Here is a 24,900-nt window from a genome sequence, read left to right as displayed (position 1 = left end):
ACCTTGGGAGTTGCGCTGATGGGAGTTGTAGTCCAACACATCTGGGCGGCACCACCTGGGCTGGGCCACGCTCCTCCCTCGCCAGAGCAGCCTTTCTCAGCCTCGGGTCCCCAGGGGTTGATGGACTACAACTCCCATCATCCTTAGCTAGCAGGACCACTTGACCGCTTGGGGGAAATGGTGGGAAATTTCAATGCAACAAAGAAATAAATGACCCGGGACAGCTACGGAGTCTGTTCGTTGCCCAACGAAGCGCCCAAGGTCAAGAGGAGCCGGAGGCGGTTGCTGGCTCTTGCGGGGCGAATGTGGTGCTGGCGAGGCCAAGATAGCTGGTTCGATCCCCGTATGGGACAGATGCATATTCCTGCATTGTACTGGGTTGGGCTAGATAAATGGTTCCCAACCTTTTTTTTTGCCATGCCCCCCCAGCACCTCTAAAATCCTGATGCCCCCCCCCGTGACATATGATAATAATAATAATAATTTTTATTTATATCCCACCCTCCCCAGCCGAAGCTGGGCTCATATATAATTCTTATTATTCCAAAAATGAGCTCCTATTCACCTGGAGGAAGCCTAAAAAGCACATTAACCGTTAATAACTCATTCTCGAATTGCCCCCCTTAAAAATCAAATTACCCCCCTGTGCCCCACGTTGCGAACCACGGGACTAGAAGATCCTCAAATTGGTCCCTTCCAAATCGACGATTCTGCTAATCCGGATTACCTGCGCGAGAAACAAAGAAGGGGCGGGGCTTGGCTACGGCCCCTCCCACACAGGGAGGAGTCCCCTCCCTACTTAAATCTACCTCCCGCTCCCACGCGGCTTTTGGATACCTTCTTCGAGGAGATCCGCGCGCCGGCGCTGGAAGTGGGTTTGTCTTGTTGCCTTTCCCTTTCCCTGCCCCCCCCCCCAGCTCCTGTCCCCCCCCCCCATACCTCCCGCCTTCAGGGGCGGCCATAGAGCCGCTTTACGCGCACTTTACGCGGAGACTGGGGATGGGGCGCGCAGAAGCCGCGGGCGCCTCGCGGTCGGTGCTCAGCGCGCAGCGCGCAATCTTTGAAGCGCCCCGGGGCTTAAGGAGGGGTTTCCTCGTCTCTCCCTCTCTCTTGTTGCTTTAACTTTTTGTATGTCTTAAAATCATCTCCGATTGTTAGCATAGATCCGTCCGGTCATCTTTCGCAGAGGTCCTGGGGGGTCGCCTCCCCAAACTCTGCCGCTTTTCTCCGCCAGACCCCCGTTCTTTGCCGGGACACCCCAGCAAGACCCCTTTTCCACCTTGTGCTCATTGCCCAAATGTGCTCTTCTTGCTGAAGCTTACTATACCTGTTCCATTGTGAAGGTAAATTGGCACCTCCTTGTATACATTAAGCGTATGCCAGTGTCTTCACTGCATATGTTTAGGTGCCGGAAGAAAACATTTCTCTTCAACCGGGTATTTGGTTGATAAACTTTTGATGGCTCTGGAAATGTGTTTATGGGAGGGGAGATAGTGGTTTGGTTTTATGGCGTATTTTGTTTGCTCGTTTTGTATTTTTCTGTTGTGAAGCACCCTGGGATCATCAGATGAAGGGTGATATACTACTAGTACCTCGGGTTACACTGTACTAATACTACTACAGTGGTACGTCAGGTTACATACGCTTCAGGTTACAGACTCCGCTAACCCAGAAATAGTGCTTCAGGTTAAGAACTTTGCTTCAGGATGAGAACAGATATCGTGCTCCGGCGGCAGCAGGAGGCCGCATTAGCTAAAGTGGTGCTTCAGGTTAAGAACAGTTTCAGGTTAAGAACGGACCTCCAGAACGAATTAAGTTCTTAACCTGAGGTACCACTGTACTAGTACGAGATGAGTGCCACAACCCCAAACTTGGTTACGACTGGACCTAATGGTCAGGGGTTCCTTTACCTTTTTACCTCTGGTTACGTACTTAGTTCGTTCCGGAGGTCTGTACTTAACCTGAAACTGTTCTTAACCTGAAGCACCACTTTAGCTAATGGGGCCTCCTGCTGCTGCCGCAGCACGATTTCTGTTCTCATCCTGAAGCAAAGTTCTTAACCTGAGGTACTATTTCTGGGTTAGCAGAGTCTGTAACCTGAAGCGTATGTAACCCGAGGTACCACTGTTCTATTATTAGTACTATTAGTAGTATTACTAATACTACTACTACTAGTAGTAGTAGGAAACATCCTCCTGCTTCTTCAGATTCCCCCTGCCCCCTTGGCATCTGGGTAGTAAACAGTGAACTTACTCCCCAAGGTTTGATTTGGAGCCCAGGGAGGGAGCAAAGGTCACCCAGGAAGCTTCACGGCTTAGTGGGGGATTTGAATCCGTGACTCTTCCCTGGTCAGAGTCCATTTCTTTCCTCCTCCATCTTTGAGCCCTTGATTGGCTTAGCCTGGGGGTGTGTGTATTGTGGTTCTTGCGGCGCAGTGAGACTTGCACCTTGATTGCGGGCTGGAAAATGGGTTTAAAAGCGGCCCTTTTTCGGAGCCCAAGATTCTGCTGCTCACCGTTGCCTTCTTGCTGACGCTTGAGTTTCCATTCCCCACGGTTAGTCAGTGGGGCTGACTTCTGAGAACTGGAGGAAACGGGGAACTCCTCTGTGGCTAAAACTTGCCCAAGAGGCAGGGCGGTCATGAATTCAAGAACTTCTTCACTGGAAAACGGCAGGAGTCAGGAGAAAGTGTGCCTCATCTGGACTGTTCTGTGGAGGCAGAAGAGCGTGGATCAGGCCAGTGGCCCATCTAGGCCAGTATCCTGTTCTCACAGCAGCCACTCAGATGCCCCAAAGGGCTGCCTGAGAGCAGGATCCGAACACAGGTTCACTTTCTGAGAGTAAGAGCTGTTCGATAGTGGAGCAGCCTCCCTCGCGAGGTGGTGGGCTCTTCTTCCTTGGAGCCATTTAAGCAGAGGTTGGGTGGCCACCTGTGACGGATGCTTTATCGGAGATTCCTGCATGGCAGGGGGTTGGACTGGATGACCTTTGGAGGTCCCTTCCAACCATGCACTTCTATGATTCTCTCCTCCTGTGGTTTCCAGAAACTGGTGTTCAGGATGCTGTGGTGGACTGGAGGAGATGGGCTGGTTGCCTGTTCAGGGTGGGGTTGAGCTCCCTCTGAAAGGTTCAGAGTTGGGGGTGGGTGGGTGCCCCTGGATCCATCTTGGCCTCTGGAGTAGTAGTGTTGTTTTTTAGTCATTTAGTCGTGTCTGATTTCTTAACACTGGTTGGGATTCTGGCGAAAGACGCCTTACAGCTGCTCCCAGGCGTTGCTTAGATAGATTGTTGTTTAGTCGTGTCCGCCTCTTCGTGACCCCTGGACCAGAGCACGCCAGGCACTCCTGTCTTCCACTGCCTCCCGCAGTTTGGTCAAACTCATGCTGGTAGCTTCGAGAACACTGTCCCACCATCTCGTCCTCTGTTGTCCCCTTCTCCTTGCATTCTCCATCTTTCCCAACATCAGGGTCTTTTCCAGGGAGTCTTCTCTTCTCATGAGGTGGCCAAAGTCTTGGAGTTTCAGCTTCATGATCTGTCCTTCCAGTGAGCACTCAGGGCTGATTTCCTTCAGAATGGAGAGGTCTGATCTTCTTGCAGTCCATGGGACTCTCAAGAGTCTCCTCCAGCACCATAATTAGTAGTAGTAGTAATAATAATAATAATTAATTTATACCCCGCCCATCTGGCTGGGTTTCTCCAGCCACTCTGGGCGGCTTCCAACAAAATATTAAAAATGCAAGAAAACATCAAACATTAAAAAACTTCCCTAAACAGGGCTGCCTTCAGGTGTTTTCTAAAAGTCAGATAGTAGTTGTTTATTTCCTTGACATCTGACTGGAAAATGTTCCATAGGGAGGGCGCCACTACCGAGAAGGCCCTGTGCCTGGTTCCCTGTAACTTGGCTTCTCGCAGTGAGGGAACTGCCAGAAGACCCTGAGAGCTGGACCTCAGTGTCCGGGCAGAATGATGGAGGTGGAGACGCTCCTTCAGGTATACTGGGCCAAGTCCATTTAGGGAGCTCATGTACCCTTCGTGGCAAGGAGTGCCTTTGACAAGCGACAGCTAGAACATCAACTGCAGCTGTTCTTGGACCAGGGATGGTCTGTCCATGGGCCACTGGCAGCCTTGATTATTGCAACATGCTTTTTTCAGGGCTGTCCTTGGGCCTGGTCTGGAGGCTCCAGCTGGTGCAGAATTCCACCCCTGGGCTACTCAAGGGGAGAAAGTATTGCCGGCACATAATTCCGGTGCTCAAAAGTTTGCACTGGGCCAAGGCTCTTGTTTTACTCAGCAGCTCTTGTTATCTATTGCTCTAATCAGGGCCCTATTTAGGTTTGATGAGGCCCTAAGCTCCTGAAGGTAATGGGGCCCTTTATATGTCCAGCTGTCCTTTGTCAACAAAATATCACTGTTTTCTGTGTTGAATATATGCTATGTGGTAATTTATGGACCTAATAGGAGCTTACACAACACAAAACACTCTTGCTGTATGTAGGTTTTATTTTATTTGTTTTTTACCTTATATTTTGGAAATGTGCACCCAGTTTTTTCCCCTTTAATTTTTTGCCCCCCCCCCCCCCGAGAGTGGAGACCCAAGCTAGAGCTTGTTTAGCTTAGACGTACATCCGGCACTGGCTCTAATGATTAATTGGATCAATGCGGTACTCCTGTCCAGAAACCCATCTCCCAGGGCCCAACTCTTCCTTCCTGCCTTTCTTTCTTTCTTTCTTTCTTTCTTTCTTTCTTTCTTTCTTTCTTTCTTGCCTTCTTGAAGAAGAAGAAGAGGAGTTTGGATTTGATATCCCGCCTTTCACTCCCTTTAAGGAGTCTCAAAGCGGCTAACATTCTCCTTTCCCTTCCTCCCCCACAACAAACACTCTGTGAGGTGAGTGGGGCTGAGAGACTTCAGAGAAGTGTGACTGGCCCAAGGTCACCCAGCAGCTGCATGTGGAGGAGCGGAGACGCGAACCCGGTTCCCCAGATTACAAGACTACCGCTCTTAACCACTACACCACACTGGCTCTCTTGCCTTCTTGCCTTTATATACCACCATTATCTTCCAAGGATCTCAAGATATACATAGTTTTCCTCCTCCCCATTTCACCCTCCCAACAACCCTGTGAGGTAGGTGACTGGCCCAAGGTCACCCAGGGAGTGAGGATTTGAGCCCTGCTCTCTCAGGTCCAACACTCTTAAAACCCTCCATGCCACACTGGCTGTTTCCATTGGCCTTCCTCAGTTGGGTGCCCTCTGCCTGTTTTGGACGTCCGGTCCCTTAGCTGGCGCAGGGTGGAGTAGCCCTGCCCTTGAATGCTGAGTCCAGGTGTTTTTTGGGTGTGCAAATATTGATCCTTTCTTTCTCCTCCTCTGCCACAGGGTCCTTGGGTGACCTTTGTCCTTTCCCCTGCTTGCCAGAGCTGATGCTCAAGATGTCCTGCTCTCACGAGAAGACCACGAGAAGCCTCTTCGTCTGCCTGGCTCTCGTGACGCTGGGCGACACCCGGCTTTCCTTCCGGAGAAAAGGTAGGCATCCACCAATCGCTGGATGAGCATCCTTGGCGGTTCCTACATAGTCTGTGTGTTTTTATCCTCTGGCATCAAAGCAGATGGCTGTGATGGGATCTTTGTCTAGACTGAGCAAGGTTTCCCCAGCTTGGGTCCCCAGCTGTTTTTGGACTACAACTCCCATCATCCCTAGTTACCCAGTGGTCAGGGATGATGGGAGTTGTAGTCCCAAAACAGACAGACCCAAGGTTTGGGAAACACTGGGATTCCGGTTTTTTTCAGATCCCCCATCCCCATTCCGTAAACTCATCCTCATAAACCTGCCTATAAAAAAAGCATTATTCCGAATAGCGGTTTGCGTAACCCACTAAGGAAGCAGATAACACGATAAAATTCAAAGCAGTAGCAATTAACTGCACATTGATTCAAGGGTTGCTGTACATCTGTGGTAGGTGAAGCTTTGTGCATTTCTGGTAGGCAGTTATACATAAATATGTTACGTTACGAATTTCCTTCACCTTTATGTTTTTGTCCATAAAAAATGTGCAAATATATTTTTTTTCATGCAGTGTTCTCTGCTGTATGTTGTGTTTTTAGCTACAGTATTAGTGGTGGACATGCAAAAAGGCTAGAACATTCTGGGAAATGATATATAATGAACTGAAAAAAATGTTTAAGATAACTTTTGTAAAACAAACCAACCGAGAAGCCTTTTTAATAGATATTACAGGAGAAGAAATACCAAAAGACTGTTTATGTAGGCAATGACAACGGCAAGAATGCTTTTTGGCCAAAGATGGAAGGAAGAGGAAAAGCCAGCCGAGGAAGAGTGGAGAGTGAAAATGATGGACTACGCAGAAATGGCAAAAATGACTGGGAAGATCAGACAGCAATATGATAGTAAATTTAAAGAAGAATGGTATAAGTTCATAGAGTACATTAAGGAACAATGTAAAGATTTAGAGACGTTAGCAACGCTCATTGTCGCTAACCATTGGGCATGCGGGCTGCAGCAACTACCCCGTGCCCCTAAGCTGGTCTGCTGCCCTCTGGAAGATGTTGCCCCACCAAGATGGGACAGGCTTGAATGTTGGATGGCCGCCTGTCATGTATGCTTTAGCTGAGGTTCCTGCATTGCTTGGGGGTTGGACTGGATGACCCTCAGGATCCCTTCCGACCCTACAGTTCTCCAATTCTGTGTGCAGAGGAGGGCGACTGAGATGATCAAGGAAACCGAGTCTGATGAGGAATGGTTGAGGGAGCCGGTCTGTTTCAGCCTGGAGAAGACTGAGAGGCGACCTAGGCATCCAATGAATGTTGGAAGATTTAGGGCAGATAAAGTGCCGTATTTTTCACTCCATAAGACGCACCTAGTTTTTAGAGGAGGAAAACAAGGGAAAAAAATATTCTGAACGAAACAGTGGATGTATGATTTTTGTGGTTCATGCTGTGGCCTCAGACATGTAATCTGATGGTAAATTTGGGGTGACCCAATGCAAAAATCCTGAGAATCCATGCGGATACGTGCTTTGTAACCACATTTTTGCACCATTGTGGCCCCACGCAACAGTGGATGCGTGATTTTTTTGGTGCAGGCTGTAGCCATGGACATGCTATGTGATCTGATGCTGAATTTGGGGTGACCCAATGCAAAAATCCTGAGGATCCATGGGCTTTTACCTCCCCAGGCAGCCTCCTTTATCAGCGTCCCTTATCTCCCTCCCGATCCCACTGATCAGCTGTTTCCTTTCAACACTCCCTTCCCTCTTGTTTGCCTTAGTGTAGTGTCTTTTCCTTAGGTGGAGCAGTTTTTTGCTCCTCCTTTTCTTCTAATTTCTCTCCTTATTGCTTTAGTCTTCCTGTTTCCCCCCTTTGCAAGTTTGCTGTCTTTACCTCCCCCCTCCCAGGCAGCCTCCTTTATCTCTAGCGTCCCTTATCTCTCTCCCCAATCGGCAAATGATCAGCAGCTTTGTTTCAACACCCACTTCCCTCTTTTCAAAAAAAAGCATGATCTGCTTTTCACCCCTCGGCAATTCGGCTCCAGGGACCACACATTCGCTCCATAAGACACACAGACATTTCCCCTTACTTTTTAGGAAGAAAAAAATGCGTCTTACGGAGCGAAAAATACGGTACTTCTTCACATTGTTAAACTATGGAACTCTCACCCACAGGAGGCAGTGATGCTCACCAATCTAGCTTTTAAAATGGGGTTAGGCCGTTTAGGGCTTTCAAGGTCAGCACCAACACTTTGAATTTTGCTCGGAAACGTACTGGGAGCCAATGCAGATCTCTCAGGACCAGTGTTCTATGGTCTCGGCGGCCGCTCCCAGTCCCCAGTCTAGCTACCACATTCTGGATTAGTTGCAGTTTCTGGGTCACCTCCAAAGGTAGCCCCACGTAGAGCGCATTGCAGTAGTCCAAGCAGGAGATAACTAGATAACATTGTTGCAGATGGCTTCCCTGGGGAGACCCCTGGCCCCCTCTCCCCTCTTGGGAACGGGACTCAGGTGGAAACTGAGGTCTTTCCTCGTTGCACGACTTGGAGCGCAAAACCTCAAGCAGCCAGTCCAGAGCCGAGTCGCCAGTCAGAAGCCGTCAACTGAGGCCGTTTGTCATCTGCATTCCCAGGACTACATGGCTTTGCCTCATGCCAGCACATCAGCCGCCAGAAACGTTCGCAGAATGGGGTTGTTGCAAGTTTCTTGAAAAACAGGTGTGTTGCAAGCTGAATCTGCAGACTGCTTTGCTCACAGGAGTTGGATCGTAGACTTCCTGTGAGCAACAGCGCTGAGGCTGAAGTGCAAAACCGGGAAGAGATTCGGCGAAGGCGGCGCCTCCTTTTTTTACCCCGAATTCGTGGATTCCTGTGTTTTGCAATGTGTCTGTCTGCGTGTTGCCACATCGAGCCGTTACGCGGAATGAGGAAGAGCACCAAGCTCTGACGTATCGTTGTGCTACGTAATTCTTTATTTTGTCGCTCTGTGCTCCAGCTTCCGAGACCTGCTGGGCATTGCCCACGCTCTCTGCCAATTCTTTTCTCTCCCCCTCCCCCCCCGGGTTTTTTTTATTTCATTGTTAAAGGTAAAGGGACTCCTAATCATTAGGTCCAGTTGCGACTGACTCTGGGGTTGCGGTGCTCATCTCGCTTTACTGGCCGAGGGAGCCGGCGTACAGCTTCCGGGTCATGTGGCCAGCAGGACTAAGCCGCTTCTGGCGAACCAGAGCAGCGCATGGAAACGCCGTTTACCTTCCCGCCAGAGCGGTACCTATTTATCTACTTGCACTTGGACGTGCTTTTGAACTGCTAGGTTGGCAGGAGCAGGGACTGAGCAACGGGAGCTCACCCCATCACAGGGATTCGAACCGCCGACATTCTGATCAGCAAGTCCTAGGCTTGTGGTTTAACCCACAGTGCCACCCACATCCTCCCAGTTCATAGTCCATCACTACAACCATTACACCACCCTGGCTCTCAATACGATACTGGAAACATTGCAGGGGTTGGACTTGTTTTATACACATTGTTAAATGTGTATAAATCAGGGAACAATTATAGGAGCAGAGGAAAACGGAAAGTTGAGAAACAAGACTATAGAATGAGGCACGTGGAATGAGTAGAGCAGTTGCGCATGGCTTAAAATAACACACAAAAAACCCCCATGTAAATAATATCATCATTATCTGATTATCTAGTCTACTTCCAGATTTGCCAGGCGTGTGACAAGGGAAGTTTTGAAAATGATGATTTCGTTGTATAGGAGGGACTGCCAAGTCGTTTAAAAAGCATCTGGAGGTTCTAGTCCCTGTTGAAATCTCAAATGATGGCTAATTTTCTCCAGCGTGGCTACATTCCAGAATGAGTGGTACCCAAGCATCTGGTGCAAGATTTTGGGCTGTTTTCCACCGAGTAGCAATTACTCTCTCTTGAGCTGCCAAGATCATATATAACCCTCTGCCAATTGTGATCTTTGCAATGATGAGTGTTTGATATATTTTGGCTCGGTCAGCAGAGCGTGAGATCATTTATCTCAGAGTTGTGGGTTTGAACCATAGCTGTCAAGCGTCCCTTATTTGGTGGGAAACTCCCTTATCCCAGCGCCGTGTCCCGCTGCTGTCCCTTATGGATGATGTCCCTTAAATTTCCCGGGTTTCAAAGGAAGAAGCTCCTCTCCCTCCCTCCCTGCCGGCCAGGGAGGAGGGAGGCTCCAGTGTGTTGCTTGCAGGCCTTGTGCCCATCAAATCGGCCGCGTTGCCTGGGGACTCGCCTTTGCTCAGCGCTTCCCAGCGGAGAGGTGATGGTGGTTTTCCTTGCTGCATCCCCTTTGCCGGGTTGCTGCGCTGTGGGAACCACCGCTTGAGGCTTCGTTGGGCTGCTGGCTGGGCTTTCTGCCTTTGGCTCGGAGGGGCTCAGAAGTTGAACATACCGGTGCTCTGAAAATCCCTTATTTTGGCTGCTGATCCCTTATTTTCGAGGCTGCTGGTCCCTTATTTTCAAATCTGTAAGTTGACAGCTATGGTTTGAACCCCACGTTAGATGAAAGATTTCTGCAGGGGATTGGACTGCATGACCCTCGGTGTCCCTTCCAACTCTAAAATTCTATGATTCTTGAAAGGGGGGGGAGCATTGCATTCCACAGTGGTTAATAATAATAATAATAATAATAATAATAATGATAATAATAATAATAATTTATTTGTCTCCTGCCCTCCCCGGCCGAGGCTGGGCTCAGAGCGGCTAACGTCATAAAAACAACACAAAATGCATAAAAACAGACATCAGTTAGTTAAGATACATCTTTAAATTAATTCAGACAAGTTAGAATCTGGGCAGGTGGCAATTAATCAGGTTGGAGTTGAGAGTGGTTAATACTTGCCAGGATCAACTGCTTTCACTGAGCAAACAAGGACCTGTGAGCGGGTTGGGGGCCGCCTTCGGGCTTGTTTTATGCAAAGGAAAGTAAGTACAGTGGTACCTCTGGTTGCGAACGGGATCCATTCTGGAGGCCCATTCGCAACATGAAAAGAGCGCAACCCGCTGTGGCGCGTAGGTTGCGATTCGCTGCTTCTGCGCGTGCCGTCATTTTGCGCTTCTGCGCATGTGCGAGCGGCGAAACCCAGAAGTAACCCTTTCCGGTACTTCCGGGTCGCCGCGGGACGTAACCTGAAAGAACGTAACGTGAAGCGGACGTAACATGAGGTATGACTGTAAGTCAAACTGCATCCTGCCCAGAGGCCTGGTGGAACAGCTCCATCTTTCAGGCCCTGTGGAAAGATGTGAAATCCCGCAGGGCCCTGGTCTCTTGTGGGAAAGTGTTCCACCAGGCCAGGGCCAGGGCCAAAAACGTTAGAGTCTTGGACTTGGACCTGGGAGAGACCAGGGTTTGAATCCTTCCTCAGCCATGAAGCTCACCTTGGACTGCCTCTCAGCCTGAATTGTAGGGAGATATGATCTTCCCAGCATCTTAGAAAGCAGAGACATCACCTTGCCAACAAAGGTCTGTATAGTTAAAGCTCTGGTTTTCCCAGTAGTGATGTGTGGACGTGAGAGATGGACCATAAAGAAGGCTGATCGCCGAAGAATTGATGCTTTTGAATTCTGGTGCTGGAGGAGACTCTTGAGAGTCCCATGGACTGCAAGAATATCAGACCTCTCCATCCTTAAGGAAATCAGCCCTGAGTGCTCACTGGAAGGACAAATCCTGAAGCTGAGGCTCCAAGACTTTGGCCACCTCATGAGAAGAGAAGACTCCCTGGAAAAGACCCTGATGTTGGGAAAGATGGAGGGCACAAGGAGAAGGGGACAACAGAGGACGAGATGGTTGGACAGTGTTCTGGAAGCTACCAGCATGAGTTTGACCAAACTGCGGGAGGCAGTGGAAGACAGGAGTGCCTGGCGTGCTCTGGTCCAGGGGGTCACGAAGAGTCGGACACGACTAAACGACTAAACAACAACAACATGATCTTCCCTTTGGCCTGGACCTAATCTATATGGGGCAGTGGCTCCCAAAGTTGGGGGGCAGTAGGATTACTTAGGGGGACACTGAGAGGTAAGGGGGTGGGATCCTGGAGGGGTACACAACTTCCAGGCTTTGAAAAGCTGCTATCATTGGATCAAGTTCATCTCTTTTGTTGAATTCGTTAAACAAAGTCGTTTTGATTGACTTTTTGCATAAAATGGGCAACTAATTGGTACTGTTTTGAATTTTATTGCGTGATTATATTCCTTAGTGTGTTCTGCTAGCCGCTAGTCTGAATAATGCTTTTTGTAGATTTAGTGTGAGGGGTATGGGGATGAGTTTATGGAACCAAGGCGGGGGCAGTGGCCCCCAAAGTTTGGGAAAAGCTGGACGAGGGCTTTATAGGTCATAACCAGCACTTTGAAATTGTCACAGAAGTTACAGAATCATAGCATTGAAAGGGGACCCCAAAGGTCATCTAGCCCAACCCCCTTCAAAGCAGGAATCTCCCCCGCCCCCAGCATTGGACTTGAACCCACATCTCTGAGATTAAGAGCCTCATGCTCTACCGACCGAGTTGTCCCAGCTTGTCTGGATGATTCTCTCGACTTCTTAGATGCCTTAAGCAAGCTATTTTTAATAATAATAATAATAATAATTTATTATTTATACCCCGCCCATCTGGCTGGGCTTACCCAGCCACTCTGGGTGGCTTTCAACAGAATATTAAAATACAATAGTCTATTAAACATTAAAAGCTTCCCTAAAGAGGGCTGCCTTCAGATGTCTTCTAAAAGTCAGATAGTTGTTTATTTCCTTGACATCTGATGGGAGGGCGTACCACAGGGTGGGTGCCATCACTGAGAAGGCCCTCTGCCTGGTTCCCTGTAACCTCACTTCTTGCAGTGAGGGAACTGCCAGAAGGCCCTCAGCGCTGGATCTCAGTGTCCAGGCTGAGTGATGGAGGTGGAGACGCTCTTTCAGGTATACTGGGCCTTTGAGGCCCTTTAGGGCTTTCAAGGTCAGCACCAACACTTTGAATTGTGCTTGGAAACGTACTTTGATATCCTTTTAGAGCCTGTTGCAAGGTTTCTGTTTCTGATGGCTCAGGAAGTGGGCCACCAAACACACTTGGGGATTTTGGGTTTGCCCATTTCCTTTGCGCTCCTTTACATCCCTCCCCTCTGCTTTTCCCTCTGACCCCAGGGTGTAGACCACCAGAACCGCCCGCTCACAGTGCCTACCGATGCCAGGCCCCCCTGTGCCAGGAGCCTCTTCCGGACTCGGACCTGTTCGGACCTGAAACGGTGCTTGAATTCTACTGCCTACCTGGATACGTCACGACCAGCCTGCCAGCCCTCGCCTTCTGCCGAGGAGGGCAGTGGAATATGCTGAGAGACCTCGCTTGCATGCCCCCGGAAAGTAAGTGTTGTGACCTCTCTCTCTCTCTCTCTCTGCCCCCTACGCAGAATAAAAATGCAAAGGGGAGAATAATTTGTGTATCCGGTTTGCCAAATCAGAGATGACCCAACTGCGTGAACAGCCCCTTGAGGTTTCAACTGACTCCCCTGCAAAGGAAGTTTGTGGCATCTTGTGCTTTTTAAAAAAAGTTTAGTCCAGAGTTTCCTGAACCTTGGGTCCCCAGCTGTTTTTGGACTACGGTTCCCATCATCCTTGATCACTGGTTCTGTTAGCTAGGAATGATGGGAGTTGTAGTCCAAAAAGAGCAGCTGGAGACCCAAGGTTTCGGGAACCTTGGTTTAGAGAAAAGGTGAGGAAGAGGGGACAGGATGGGAGTTTATAAAATGATGCATGGTGTTCGAGAAAAAGGGCAGGGGACAGCTTTTTTCCCTGTCATGTAACAGTAGAACTTGTAGGCACCCAGTGAAGTTGATCGTTGGAAAATTCGGGGCAGACAAAAGCAAGTCTTCCTTTGTCAAGCACATAGTTAAACTGTGGAACTCACTGCTGCAGGATTCGTGGAGGTAGTTGTTGTTTAGTCGTTTAGTCGTGTCCGACTCTTCGTGTCCCCCTGGACCAGAGCACGCCAGGCACTCCTGTCTTCCACTGCCTCCCGCAGTTTGGTCAAACTCATGCTGGTAGCTTCGAGAACACTGTCCCACCATCTCGCCCTCTGTCGTCCCCTTCTCCTTGCGCCCTCCATCTTTCCCAACATCAGGGTCTTTTCCAGGGAGTCTTCTCTTCTCATGAGGTGGCCAAAGTCTTGGAGCCTCAGCTTCAGGATCTGTCCTTCCAGTGAGCACTCAGGGCTTATTTCCTTCAGAATGGAGAGGTTTGATCTTCTTGCAGTCCATGGGACTCTCCAGAGTCTCCTCCAGCACCAGAATTCAAAAGCATCTATTCTTCGGCGACCGGCCTTCTTTATGGTCCAGCTTTCACTTCCATACATCACTACTGGGAAAACCATAGCTTGAATTATACGGACCTTTGCTGGCAAGGTGATGTCTCTGCTTTTTAAGATGCTGTCTAGGTTTGTCATTGCTTTTCTCCCAAGAAGCAGGCGTCTTTTAATTTCGCGGCTGCTGTCACCATCTGCAGTGATCATGGAGCCCAAGAAAGTAAAATGTCTCACTGCCTCCATTTCTTCCCCTTCTATTTGCCAGGAGGTGATGGGCCCAGTGGCCACGATCTTCGTTTTTTTGATGTTGAGCTTCAGACCATATTTTGCGCTCTCCTATTTCACCCTCATTAAAAGGTTCTTTAATTCCCCCTCACTTTCTGCCATCAAGGTTGTGTCATCTGCATATCTGAGGTTGTTGATATTTCTTCTGGCAATCTTAATTCCGGCTTGGGATTCATCCAGTGAATTCATTCATCCTCTCCTTCGTGGAGGAGGAGAGGGCTATTGATGGCTCCTAGCCAGGATGGCTGTTCTTCTACATCCCAATTGCTGGAAACTCCAGGAGAGTAGAGGGCTCTTGTGCTGGACTCTTGCTCGTGTTTCCCACTGGGGCATCTCCTATTATTATTTTTAATGCTTTCTATTGGGGTTTCATTTAATACAAACAAACAAAATACAGTAAAATTCAGCAATTATTTACCCACATTATTTCCCCACACTCTGCTGAGCACTGACTTCCTTCCCTCCCTTCAACAGGTTTTCTTATGTCAGTTACTTTTCCACAATTTCTTATTGTATCCAATCCTATCTACATCGTAAGATTTATTTCAGTCCTGCCAGAGTCTTCAAATTTCTACAGTTATTAATTATATACTCCATAAATTTACTCCAATCTTTTTGGAATTGTGCTTCCTCCTGATTTCGGATTCTATAGGTCAGTTCCGCATAATCAGCCATCTTTGTCTCCTCTATTGTTGGTAATTCTGGTACTTTCCAGTTTTGGGCTAACAAAGTTCTGGCAGCAGTCGTAGCATACATAAATAACCTTTGATCTGCTTTTTCTATTTGCTTTCCCATCAGACCTAGCAAGAAAGCTTCCGGCTTTTTCAGGAAAGTGTATTTAAATATCTTTTTCAATTTGTTATAAATCTGTTCCCAAAACTGTTTCGTTTTCTCACATGTCCACCCCAATCGGGCATCTCCTTGGCCACTGCAAGAATAGGATGCTGGACTTGGTGGGCCGCTGGCCTGATCCAGCCATAGCTGCCAACCGTCCCTTATTTGGTGGGAAAGTTCCTTATCCCAGCGCCGTGTCCCGCTGCTGTCCCTTATTGATGATGTCCCTTATATTTCCCGGGTTTCAAAGGAAGCAGCTCCTCTCCCTCCCTCCCTGCCGGCCAGGGAGGAGGGAGGCTCCAACTGTGTTGCTTGACTGCGTTGCTCACCCAATAAGGAGTCTCAGAATGACTGGGGGGTGGAGCTTGCATGCCTAGTGCCAATCAAACCGGCCGCGTTGCCTGGGGACTTGCCTTTGCTCAGCGCTTCCCAGCAGAGAGGTGACGGTGGTTTTCCTTGCTGCATCCCCTTTGCCGGGTTGCTGTGCTGTGGGAACCACCGCTTGAGGCTTCGTTGGGCTGCTGGCTGGGCTTTCTGCCTTTGGCTCGGAGGGGCTCAGAAGCTGAACCTACCTGTGCCCGGAAATCCCTTATTTTGGCTGCTGATCCCTTATTTTCGAGGCTGCTGGTCCCTTATTTTCAAATCTGTAAGTTGACAGCTATGGATCCAGCAGGCTGTTCTCATGCAATATTTCAAGTGGCATGCAATCCATGGTGTCTTGCGCACACCTAGCGTTGCACCCCACACCCTCCGATGTTGCAAGGGGGGCTCTCCTTGTGTCCCACATTCAGAGTGTCGTGGCCCAGTCCTGAGTGCCATTCATGCAAGATGCAAAATTCGGATTCCCTGGGCTCAGAATTCAAGCCTCTCCACCGGTTTGGTTGCCACCTTGTGGACAGAACCACAACAACAGTTCACTCTGTCACCCACAGTTTTGCAGGCGGTTGGCTTTAGCTGCCAAGGAGAGGAAGAATCTGACTTTGCAGAGGATTGTTGGTGAAATATACTCGGAGTTGAGAGTGGATTTCATGCTCTTTATTCAGCTCATAGTGGTGAGGAGGAGGAATGGAAGTTCCCCCACAATATCTGCTTTATATACATTATTTACACATTGGGCCGCACCTGATTGGCTAATTCCAGGATTCTCCTGTAGGCCAATCAGGTTGTGGATTCACTTCCACCTGGAGCTGGATTGGGTGGCTCCTGCGGACCAATCAGACTGCTGCATTCTGAATCCAATTGTTCTAGGACCAATCAGATTGCTGCATTCTGGATCCTCTTCAACTCAGTACATAACAGTTGGGCTCAGGGATGATGAGGCGACTTGCAGTCCAGCAACATTTGCAGGGCACCAGATTGGCTTTTCCTACAGCCACTGAAAAGCAAGTGTTCAAATTTTAATCCCAGGGATATGAATTCAGACTCATTCAGATTTGCATTTATTTGGGTCCAGTTTATTTGAGAGGCTTGTCTGCTACGCAAAGTTGCTTAGGATTGGGTTTGGGGCCCTTAGCGAGCCAACTTTCAAGTATGCAAGCTTTTGAGTCCAACAGAGATCTTGGCCTATTGACAGCAGTGGGTAACTGTTGTGCTGCTATAGTGATGGTTGCTGTTTATTGTTGCTGCTGACCTTGTGTGTTATCATCCTGCCAGGGCACTCAGGGTGGTCTAAGACAGGGGTCAGAAAACTTTTTCAGCAGGGGGCCAGTCCACTGTCCCTCAGACCTTGGGGGGGGGCGGACTATATTTTGAAAAGAAAAAAAAGAACGAATTCCTATGCCCCACAAATAACCCAGAGATGCATTTTAAATAAAAGCACACATTCTACTCATGTAAAAACATGCTGATTCCTGGACCATCCGCGGGCCGGATTTAGAAGGGGATTGGGCCGGATCTGACCCCCGGGCCTTAGTTTACCTACTCATGGTCTAAGTTTGATGATATTCCAGCAGTGAAATGATCTCAGTGTTCAGGGCGCAGAATGCCTGCAGGTTTCTCAAACACACCACCCCTGTTAGGATGGGCAGCTGGCCTGGATGGGCCAGTTCGGGTCATTCCTGCCACCACAGACATTTTTGACACCTCTTGCCCTAACCTTGACCGACCAAGAAGCAGCTTGCCTTATTCTTCCATCTGTGTAGGTCTGCCCTCCCTGTTTAGTTTTGGGCACTGATACCTGCAGTCCTTAACCAACGATTTCCCACCTTCCTAAGGGTCTCCATTAAATCTCTCCTGCCTCCCCACCCAACCCTTGCAGCTCCGCGTCCCGACGCCTTCCTCTCCACGGCTTCCGTCCCCATGGTGCTGGCTGCCGCTGTGATCTTTTCTGCCATCCTGGTGACGGTTGTGGCTTGCGTCCTCCTGAAGACGAGACTCCACTTCTGCCGCTGCCTCAGGTGAGCCTGGGCAAACTCCAAGAGTGGATCCTGTTTGTAGTCTGCTACCTTCCACTGTTGAAGTGTATTTATTATACAGTATGTTTACTGTATTAGCGATGCGGGTGGTGCGGTGGGTTAAACCACAGAGCCTAGGACTTGCCAATCAGAAGGTCGGCGGTTCGATCCCCGCAACGGGGTGAGCTCCTGTTGCTCGGTCCCTGCTCCTGCCAACCTAGCAGTTCGAAAGCATGTCAAAGTGCAAGTAGATAAATAGGTACCGCTCCGGTGGGAAGGTAAACGGCGTTTCCGTGAGCTGCTCTGGTTAACCAGAAGCGGCTTAGTCATGCTGGCCACATGACCCAGAAGCTGTACGCCGGCTCCCTCGGCCAATAAAGCGAGATGAGCGCCGCAACCCCAGAGTCAGTCACGACTGGACCTAACGGTCAGGGGTCCCTTTACATTTATGTTTGCTGTATTATGTGTTATAAGGAAAAAAAACAACTGCTCCCTTTCTCTTATGGGGTATCCAAGGCCCGTACAGAGTCCTTAAGTGGGTTCCCTATCGGTAGGAGAAAATAACAGAGGCCAACCAGAGAATATTGAGAAGCAAAGCAGCTAGTAAGCCTGATCTTTATTAAACTGTTGCAACAGGGTCCCCCCCACCACACGCAGGAGGAAGAATCCAGAACAATGGTGTGCAAGACTCTTGAAATTGCCCACCCTGTAGCCCAAGACCACCGCCCAAAACATCATACATACATCACAGAAGGGGGTGGTCTACAGCAGAAATCTGAAGAAGTGTGCTTGCACACGAAAGCTCATACCAAGAACTAACTTAGTTGGTCTTTAAGGTGCTACTGGAAGGAATTTTTTTGTTTTGACTATGGCAGACCAACACGGCTACCTATCTGTAGCAGAAATCCTGTCCGCCAGGATACCTGACAATGGTCACTGATTGCATTACCTGGGCACCCTGGCCATTCTTTTGTGATGGTTAATAGTTTAGTTCCTGAATGCTGGTCACAGGCTCACCCTTTTCATACACAAATATGCCCTTAAGGCAGGATTTGCAAGCAAAAAGACAATGGGAAGACTTACCCCATTTGCCTCCCTCCTTGCAAAGGAATATTTGAGGTCATTGGGGGAGTCAAAATGGCTTCAGGATTACTCTCCCCTATGATTTCACACACATGGCTCATATATTTAGATATGTGTGCATTTATGAATACAGTGGTACCTCAGGTTACATACGCTTCAGGTTACATATACTTCAGGTTACAAACTCCACTAACCCAGAAATATTACCTCGGGTTAAGAACTTTGCTTCAGGATGAGAACAGAAATTGCGCAGCAGCAGCAGGAGGCCCCATTAGCTAAAGTGGTACCTCAGGTTAAGAACAGTTTCAGGTTAAGAACGGACCTCCGGAACAAATTACGTTCTTAACCTGAGCATAGCTGTCAAGTGTCCCTTATTTGAAGGGACAGTCCCTTATTCCAGCGCCATGTCCCACTGCTGTCCCTTATTGATGGATGTCCCTTAAATGTCCCTTAAATGATGTCCCTTAAATTTCAAAGGAAGCAGCTCCTCTCCCTCCCTCCCTCCCTGCCGGCCAGGGAGGAGGGAGGCTCCAACTGTGTTGCTTGGCTGTGTTCCTCACCCAATAAGAAGTCTAAGAACGACTGGGGGGTGGAGCTTGCATGCCTTGTGTGTGGCTAGTTAATGCAAGCTGAGGGGTTTTTTGAATGCTGGACGCCACGTGCTGCTGCAAACTTTGCAGTGCAAACCCAGGCCGGGGAGCCATCTTAAGTTGAGGCTGCATAGGCCTTGTGGTGCATGTGATTCAGATTCTATTCAGTTGAACCTCTGGTTACAAAGTTGGTTGGACAGTGTTCTCGAAGCTACCAGCATGAGTTTGACCAGACTGCAGGAGGACAGGAAGACTGGAGTGCCTGGAATAGGTGAGGCTGCAGGTCCCTTATTTTGGCTGCTGGTCCCTTATTTTCAAGGCTGCTGGTCCCTTATTTTCAAATCTGTAAGTTGACAGCTATGAACCTGAGGTACCACTGTATTTATTCTATATTTGACACCTTAAAAATCTTATATGCAAGACTGGTTTTTTTTTTAAATGAATAGCTGTATATAGATATTTTTAAAAACGAATAGATTGGTCCTTCTTACACACCCTTCCTCCCTTTTGCAAGCTGCGGGGGTCACACTTTGCTCGGGCTTGTACAGAACTTTGGTTTCAAATACCCTCACACTGCCATTTCTCTTCCCCCCCCCCCAGTTCCTACGAGCCCCTGGACGACCCACTGGAGCAAGTGGAAGAGCTTGACGTGCCCGGACTGGACTGCAGCGGATGCCCCCTCCCCTCGTACGAAGAGGCCGTCTACGGTCACACGGGGTGCCCCTTGCCACCGGAGGCTCAGGGCCCGACCCCTCTGGTCCTTTCCCAGGAAGCCTGGGCCCCTCCAGATCTCTGCGGCCTCGGAGAGGAGCCCCCTTCCTACGAGGACTCCTTGGTGGCAGCTTCTACCGAATCGGGACCTGCCCCAGGAAGAGAGTCACCCTCCCAGCTTCCCACATCGCTCTTGCCCCCGGGTGTTGGAAAGAAGGATGGTCCTTAGCCAAGCTTGCAGCGCTTTTGTTGATCCGCCTTGGAGCCACGATTTCCTTCCTTCTTTTCCCCTCCACCCTTTTCCAAGTGGCTCCCTGTACAATCTTGGAGGGCGGCGGGAATTACGGGGGTGCCCTAAGGAAGCCCTGCCCCTCTCTGATCAAACGCTGCTATTGGAGGGCTGTGGTGGGCGGAACGATGCATCCGCCAATGAGGGACTGACTTAATACCCCGGCCAATGGCCCCGTGGCAGTGGAGCCATATTGCAGATTCAGTGGGCTGGTTGGTTTTCCGTGCCGGGACGCAACTAGGAATTCTGTCCTGAGAATTCTCGGTTTGTTTGGTTGTTTTTTTCCTTAATTTACATTTTAATTTTATTTTAAAGCCTTTTTCTTAATTCATTTTATTTCCCAAAGCAAAACGTGAGTGTGTGCATATGGGGGAAACTCATAATTCCTTCTCTCCAAAGCCTTCCTTGCCTGCTGAGCTCAGAAATCACGCAGCTTGGAGGCTGCACTGGGTGCCTCAAGGGGACCAGTTTGGACCTGCCCCTGACTGGTCCCTTGCCCCAGTAACGGATGGAAGTCTTGGCCCAAATGGCTCGGGGGAACTGTTCATATATTGACTCCCTCCGCTGAATTTGGTTCTTCAAGAGCAGACTTGTGACTTTGCTGAAGAGGCCAGCCCGAAAGCAGTATTGACATTTGCAAGAACTCTGGGTTAATCGCCCCATGTTGTCTGAGTGTACACTCTCCGATATACTTTTGAATGCTGTTTGTCATTTTCAGAGATTTATTTTTAAAAAAACAATTAAAACTTTGTTCATTCTACACTTGTGGACTATTTTTTGCATCTGCCTTGAGTGTGTGGACTTTTTAGAAAAATAAATAAATCTGCAAAGTGTTAAAGTCTGGACCGGGATGAGTTTTGGGGGTGTAGAAAGTCCCCCGTAATGTACTGATTACAAATTGTTTCTGAACGGCTGGTTATCTAGATGTCGACCCCGTGTGCAGTAGCCAGGAAAAAGGCAAATTCCATGTGAGGGATCATTAGGAAAGGAAGTGAAAAATAAAACTGCTGGTGTCATAATGCCATTGTTCCCGGCCCCCCACTTCCAGTTCAGACTCCACAAGGGTATATGTCAAATTAACATTATTATATTTTTGCTCCAACGGGCATCACTTTGCCCTCGCTTACGTTGAATTGCCTTTGCCATTTTGCTGCCCGTTGGCTCGGTTTGGAGAGGTCCTTTTGGAGCTCTTTGCAATCTCGTTCCGTTCCGATAATTTAGTGCCGTCAGCAAAGCTGGTCACCTCACCCTGCTCCACTCCAAATCGTCTGAACAAGTTTCAAAGCACAGGCCCCAATACTGGTTCTTGGGGGAGGCTCAACACCCTAACTCTTAATTCAGCCACATGGGAGGGGTATATATAAAATTATTTTCATCAGGAAGAACTTTCTAATGGTAAGAGCTGTTTGACAGCGGAATAGATTCCCTTGTGGACTCTCCTTACTTGGAGGTTTCTAAGCAGAGGTTGGGTGGCCATCTTTGAGGGATGATTTAGCTGAAATTCCTGCATTGCAGGGGGGTCAGACTAGATGATCCCATAGGGCCCCTTTACAACTCCACAATTACATGAGCCAATTGGGCTCAATAATAATACAATATATTTATTTTTTATATCCCACCCATCTTGCTGGGTTTCCCCAGCCACTCTGGGCAGCTTACAACATACAGTAGTACCTCTGGATACGAATGGGATCTGTTCCGGAGCCCCATTCGCATCCTGAAGCAAATGCAACCCGCATCTGTGGGTCGCGATTCACCGCTTCTGTGCATGATGTCATTTTGAGCTTCTGTGCGAGCAGCAAAACCCGGAAGTAATGCATTCCGTTACTTCTGGGTCGCCACAGAGCACAACCCGAAAACACTCAACCTGAAGCAACTTCAACCCAAGGTATTACTATATAAAAACACAACAAAGCATCAAACATTTAAAGAACAATACGAGCAACAAACCAACCAACAAATCAATAAAAACCAATAGCAATATTAACAATAATAAACAGTTTACAGCTATACCCAAATTAAAATTACCGCCAACGCCAACTCAACATTTAACCAACACCAACCTGACGAAAGCAAAACAGAGGAACTAAAATTAGAACCATTTAAAACATTTTAGAAAGTAAGGTGGGGGATTTCTAGATCTGAATAACGAATGACCTGACTTCTAGCTTTGTTGATGTTGCGTCCTAATGGCAAGTGCTTTGGCGATCCTCTGATACAACAACGCTTGCCTCTCGCACCAGGTCCTGGCCACCACTCGAGATCAAGTCTAGGGTCGCCTCTTGCCCTCTCGTTGGTTCCAGCACCAACTGCTCTAGTGCACAGTCATTTTAGGGTGTCTAGAAATTGCACCACTTTGGTATGACTGGGACACAGATGTAGCCAGTGGAAGTCATCTGTTAATGCAATGTTTCTCCTTTTAGATGCTCCCTTGAGTTCATTCCTCGTCTCGAGGTCTCCTTGAGGATCTTGATCGGGGGAAGATGGCATGACCCCAGTACAGTGGAGAGAAAAGCAATGACAAACCTAGACAGCATCTTAAAAAGCAGAGACATCACCTTGCCATCAAAGGCCCGTATAGTTAAAGCTCTGGTTTCCCCAGTAGTGATGTATGGAAGTGAGAGCTGGACGACAAAGAAGGCTGATTGCCGAAGAATGGATGCTTTTGAATTCTGGTGCTGGAGGAGACTCTTGAGAGTCCCATGGACTGCAAGAAGATCAAACCTCTCCATTCTGAAGGAAATCAGCCCTGAGTGCTCACTGGAAGGACAGATCCTGAAGCTGAGGCTCCAAGACTTTGCTCACCTCATGAGAAGAGAAGACTCCCTGGAAAAGACCCTGATGTTGGGAAAGATGGAGGGCACAAGGAGAAGGGGACGACAGAGGACGAGATGGCTGGACAGTGTTCTCGAAGCTACCAGCATGAGTTTGATCACACTGCGGGAGGCAGTGGAAGACAGGAGTGCCTGGTGTGCTCTGGTCCAGGGGGTCACGAAGAGTCGGACATGACTAAACAACAACAACAACAGTACAGTGGACACTCGGGTTGCGAACGTGATCCGTGCGGGAAGCATGTTCACAACCCGCAGCGTTCACAACCTGTAGTGCCACGTCTGGACACGCGTAGGTCGCGATTTAGCGCTTCTGTGCATGTGCAAGCGCCAAAACCCAGAAGTAACCCGTTCCAGAAATTGCGCAACCCGAAGCGTCTGTGACCTGAGGTATGACTGTAGTAAGCTGCTCTTGGGCCCTCGAATCGCCCCCCCCCCCCTGCAATGATTCTGCGGAGACCAGGACCGGATTTAAGTTTGATGAGGCCCTAAGCTACTGAAGGTAATGGGGCCCTTTCTATGTCCAGCTGTCCTTTGTCAACAACAAATTGTCGCTGTTTTTTGTGTTGAATATATGTCATATGGTAATTTATGGACCTACTGGGTATCTAAAGCCATTTGCACATCACAAAAGACGTATTTTATCAAAGTAATTATTGACCTGAAATATAATTAAGAAGAAGCATATCAATAGTGAAATACAATTAAGAAGAAGTATATTAATAGTGAAATAATTATTAAGCTCTAATTTAAAATGATTTTTTATTCATAACAAACTTAATAATGCAAACACATTGGCATTTGGCAATACAAAAGTTCCCTTAGAAACACAGTTTACAAGGACTCATAATCTAGTCTCTAGAAACTTGCTATAACATGAAATAATAATAATAGGTGTAAATATTTGATGCAAACTACTAATAATGATAAATAGCTTTATTAATACGAAAGTAAGTGTTATAACCTGTACAATGCAATTGTAGTTAATACAATGCATTTTTTAGTGTAATATCAGTATCACCATAGTAGTCCACACTGTTCATTGGAACAGCAGACCTTTGTACCCTGTACTAAGTGTGAGTGTAAAGGTAAAGGGACCCCTGACCGTTAAGTCCAGTCGTGGATGACTCTGGGGTTGTGGCACTCATCTTGCTTTATTGGGCGAGGGAGCCGGCGTACAGCTTCCGGCTCATGTGGCCAGCATGACCAAGCCGCTTCTGGCGAACCAGAGCAGCGCACGGAAACGCCATTTACCTTCCCGCCGGAGCGGTACCTATTTATCTACTTGCACTTTGAGGTGCTTTTGAACTGCTAGGTTGGCAGGAGCAGGGACCGAGCAACGGGAGCTCACCCCTTCGGGGGGATTCGAACTGTCGACCTTCTGAACGGCAAGCCCTAGGCTCTGTGGTTTAACCCACAGCGCCATCCGCGTCCCTTTAAGTGTGAGTGTAAAAGACGGTATTTCTTTCTTTCAGTATAAATTGGGGAGGGGGAGAGAGTGGGGCCCTAAGCTATAGCTTTTTTAGCTTATATGTAAATCCGGCACTGGCAGAGACATGTGCCCCTTTGCGGATCTCTCGCTTGCCGGACTGAGCCCTGCCTTTGACATACATGATGATACATCTCTGCTGGCTGACTGCTGAGCTCTGCAAGACAAGACTGTCGTTCTAAAGCTATGCAAGGTGGGGTTCGCTCGCTGCGGGAGACTTGACAGTCTAAGCTCTCCCATTGATCAGGGAAGGTAAACACTGCTCTGGGTGCGCCCCTAGACAGATGCACCCGTATGGATCCACTTCCTTTTGCGCTGGGTGGGATCAGCTAACCGCTTGCTGAACCTGTTTCGTAGGCAGGTCTCCTTCATGCAGCTTTACCCTGGAATGCAAAAGACAACAACGGTGGCATGAATGGTGCAGAGAGATCTTGCAAGTGGTTCTTGTTACAGACCAACCGTCCGGGACAGCTAGGCTTTCAGAGTGGGGGTATTTTGGCAGGTGCAAATTCTATCAAGTCTGCTTCACACAGAGTCATCGGACGGCTGGTCCATCTAGTTCAGTGTTGTG

General features: G+C 48.6%; 1 protein-coding gene across 1 annotated transcript; it reads left to right on the top strand.

The window, feature by feature from the left end:
- The first annotated feature begins 677 nt into the window (after positions 1–677).
- On the top strand, positions 678–20,771 carry LOC308484368 (sushi domain-containing protein 4-like). Its single transcript, XM_081019265.1, has 5 exons — positions 678–875; positions 5,377–5,523; positions 12,672–12,887; positions 17,201–17,339; positions 19,610–20,771. Exons 2-5 carry the CDS (start codon positions 5,421–5,423, stop codon positions 19,947–19,949), a joined length of 798 nt encoding a protein of 265 aa, XP_080875391.1. The 5' UTR covers positions 678–875; positions 5,377–5,420; the 3' UTR covers positions 19,950–20,771.
- The last annotated feature ends 4,129 nt before the right edge of the window (positions 20,772–24,900 follow it).

The sequence above is a fragment of the Podarcis pityusensis genome (genome assembly GCF_964106645.2).
Source record: "Podarcis pityusensis genome assembly, chromosome: 8".
Classification (NCBI taxonomy): domain Eukaryota; kingdom Metazoa; phylum Chordata; class Lepidosauria; order Squamata; family Lacertidae; genus Podarcis; species Podarcis pityusensis.
This window is presented reverse-complemented; position numbering and strand designations above follow the sequence as displayed.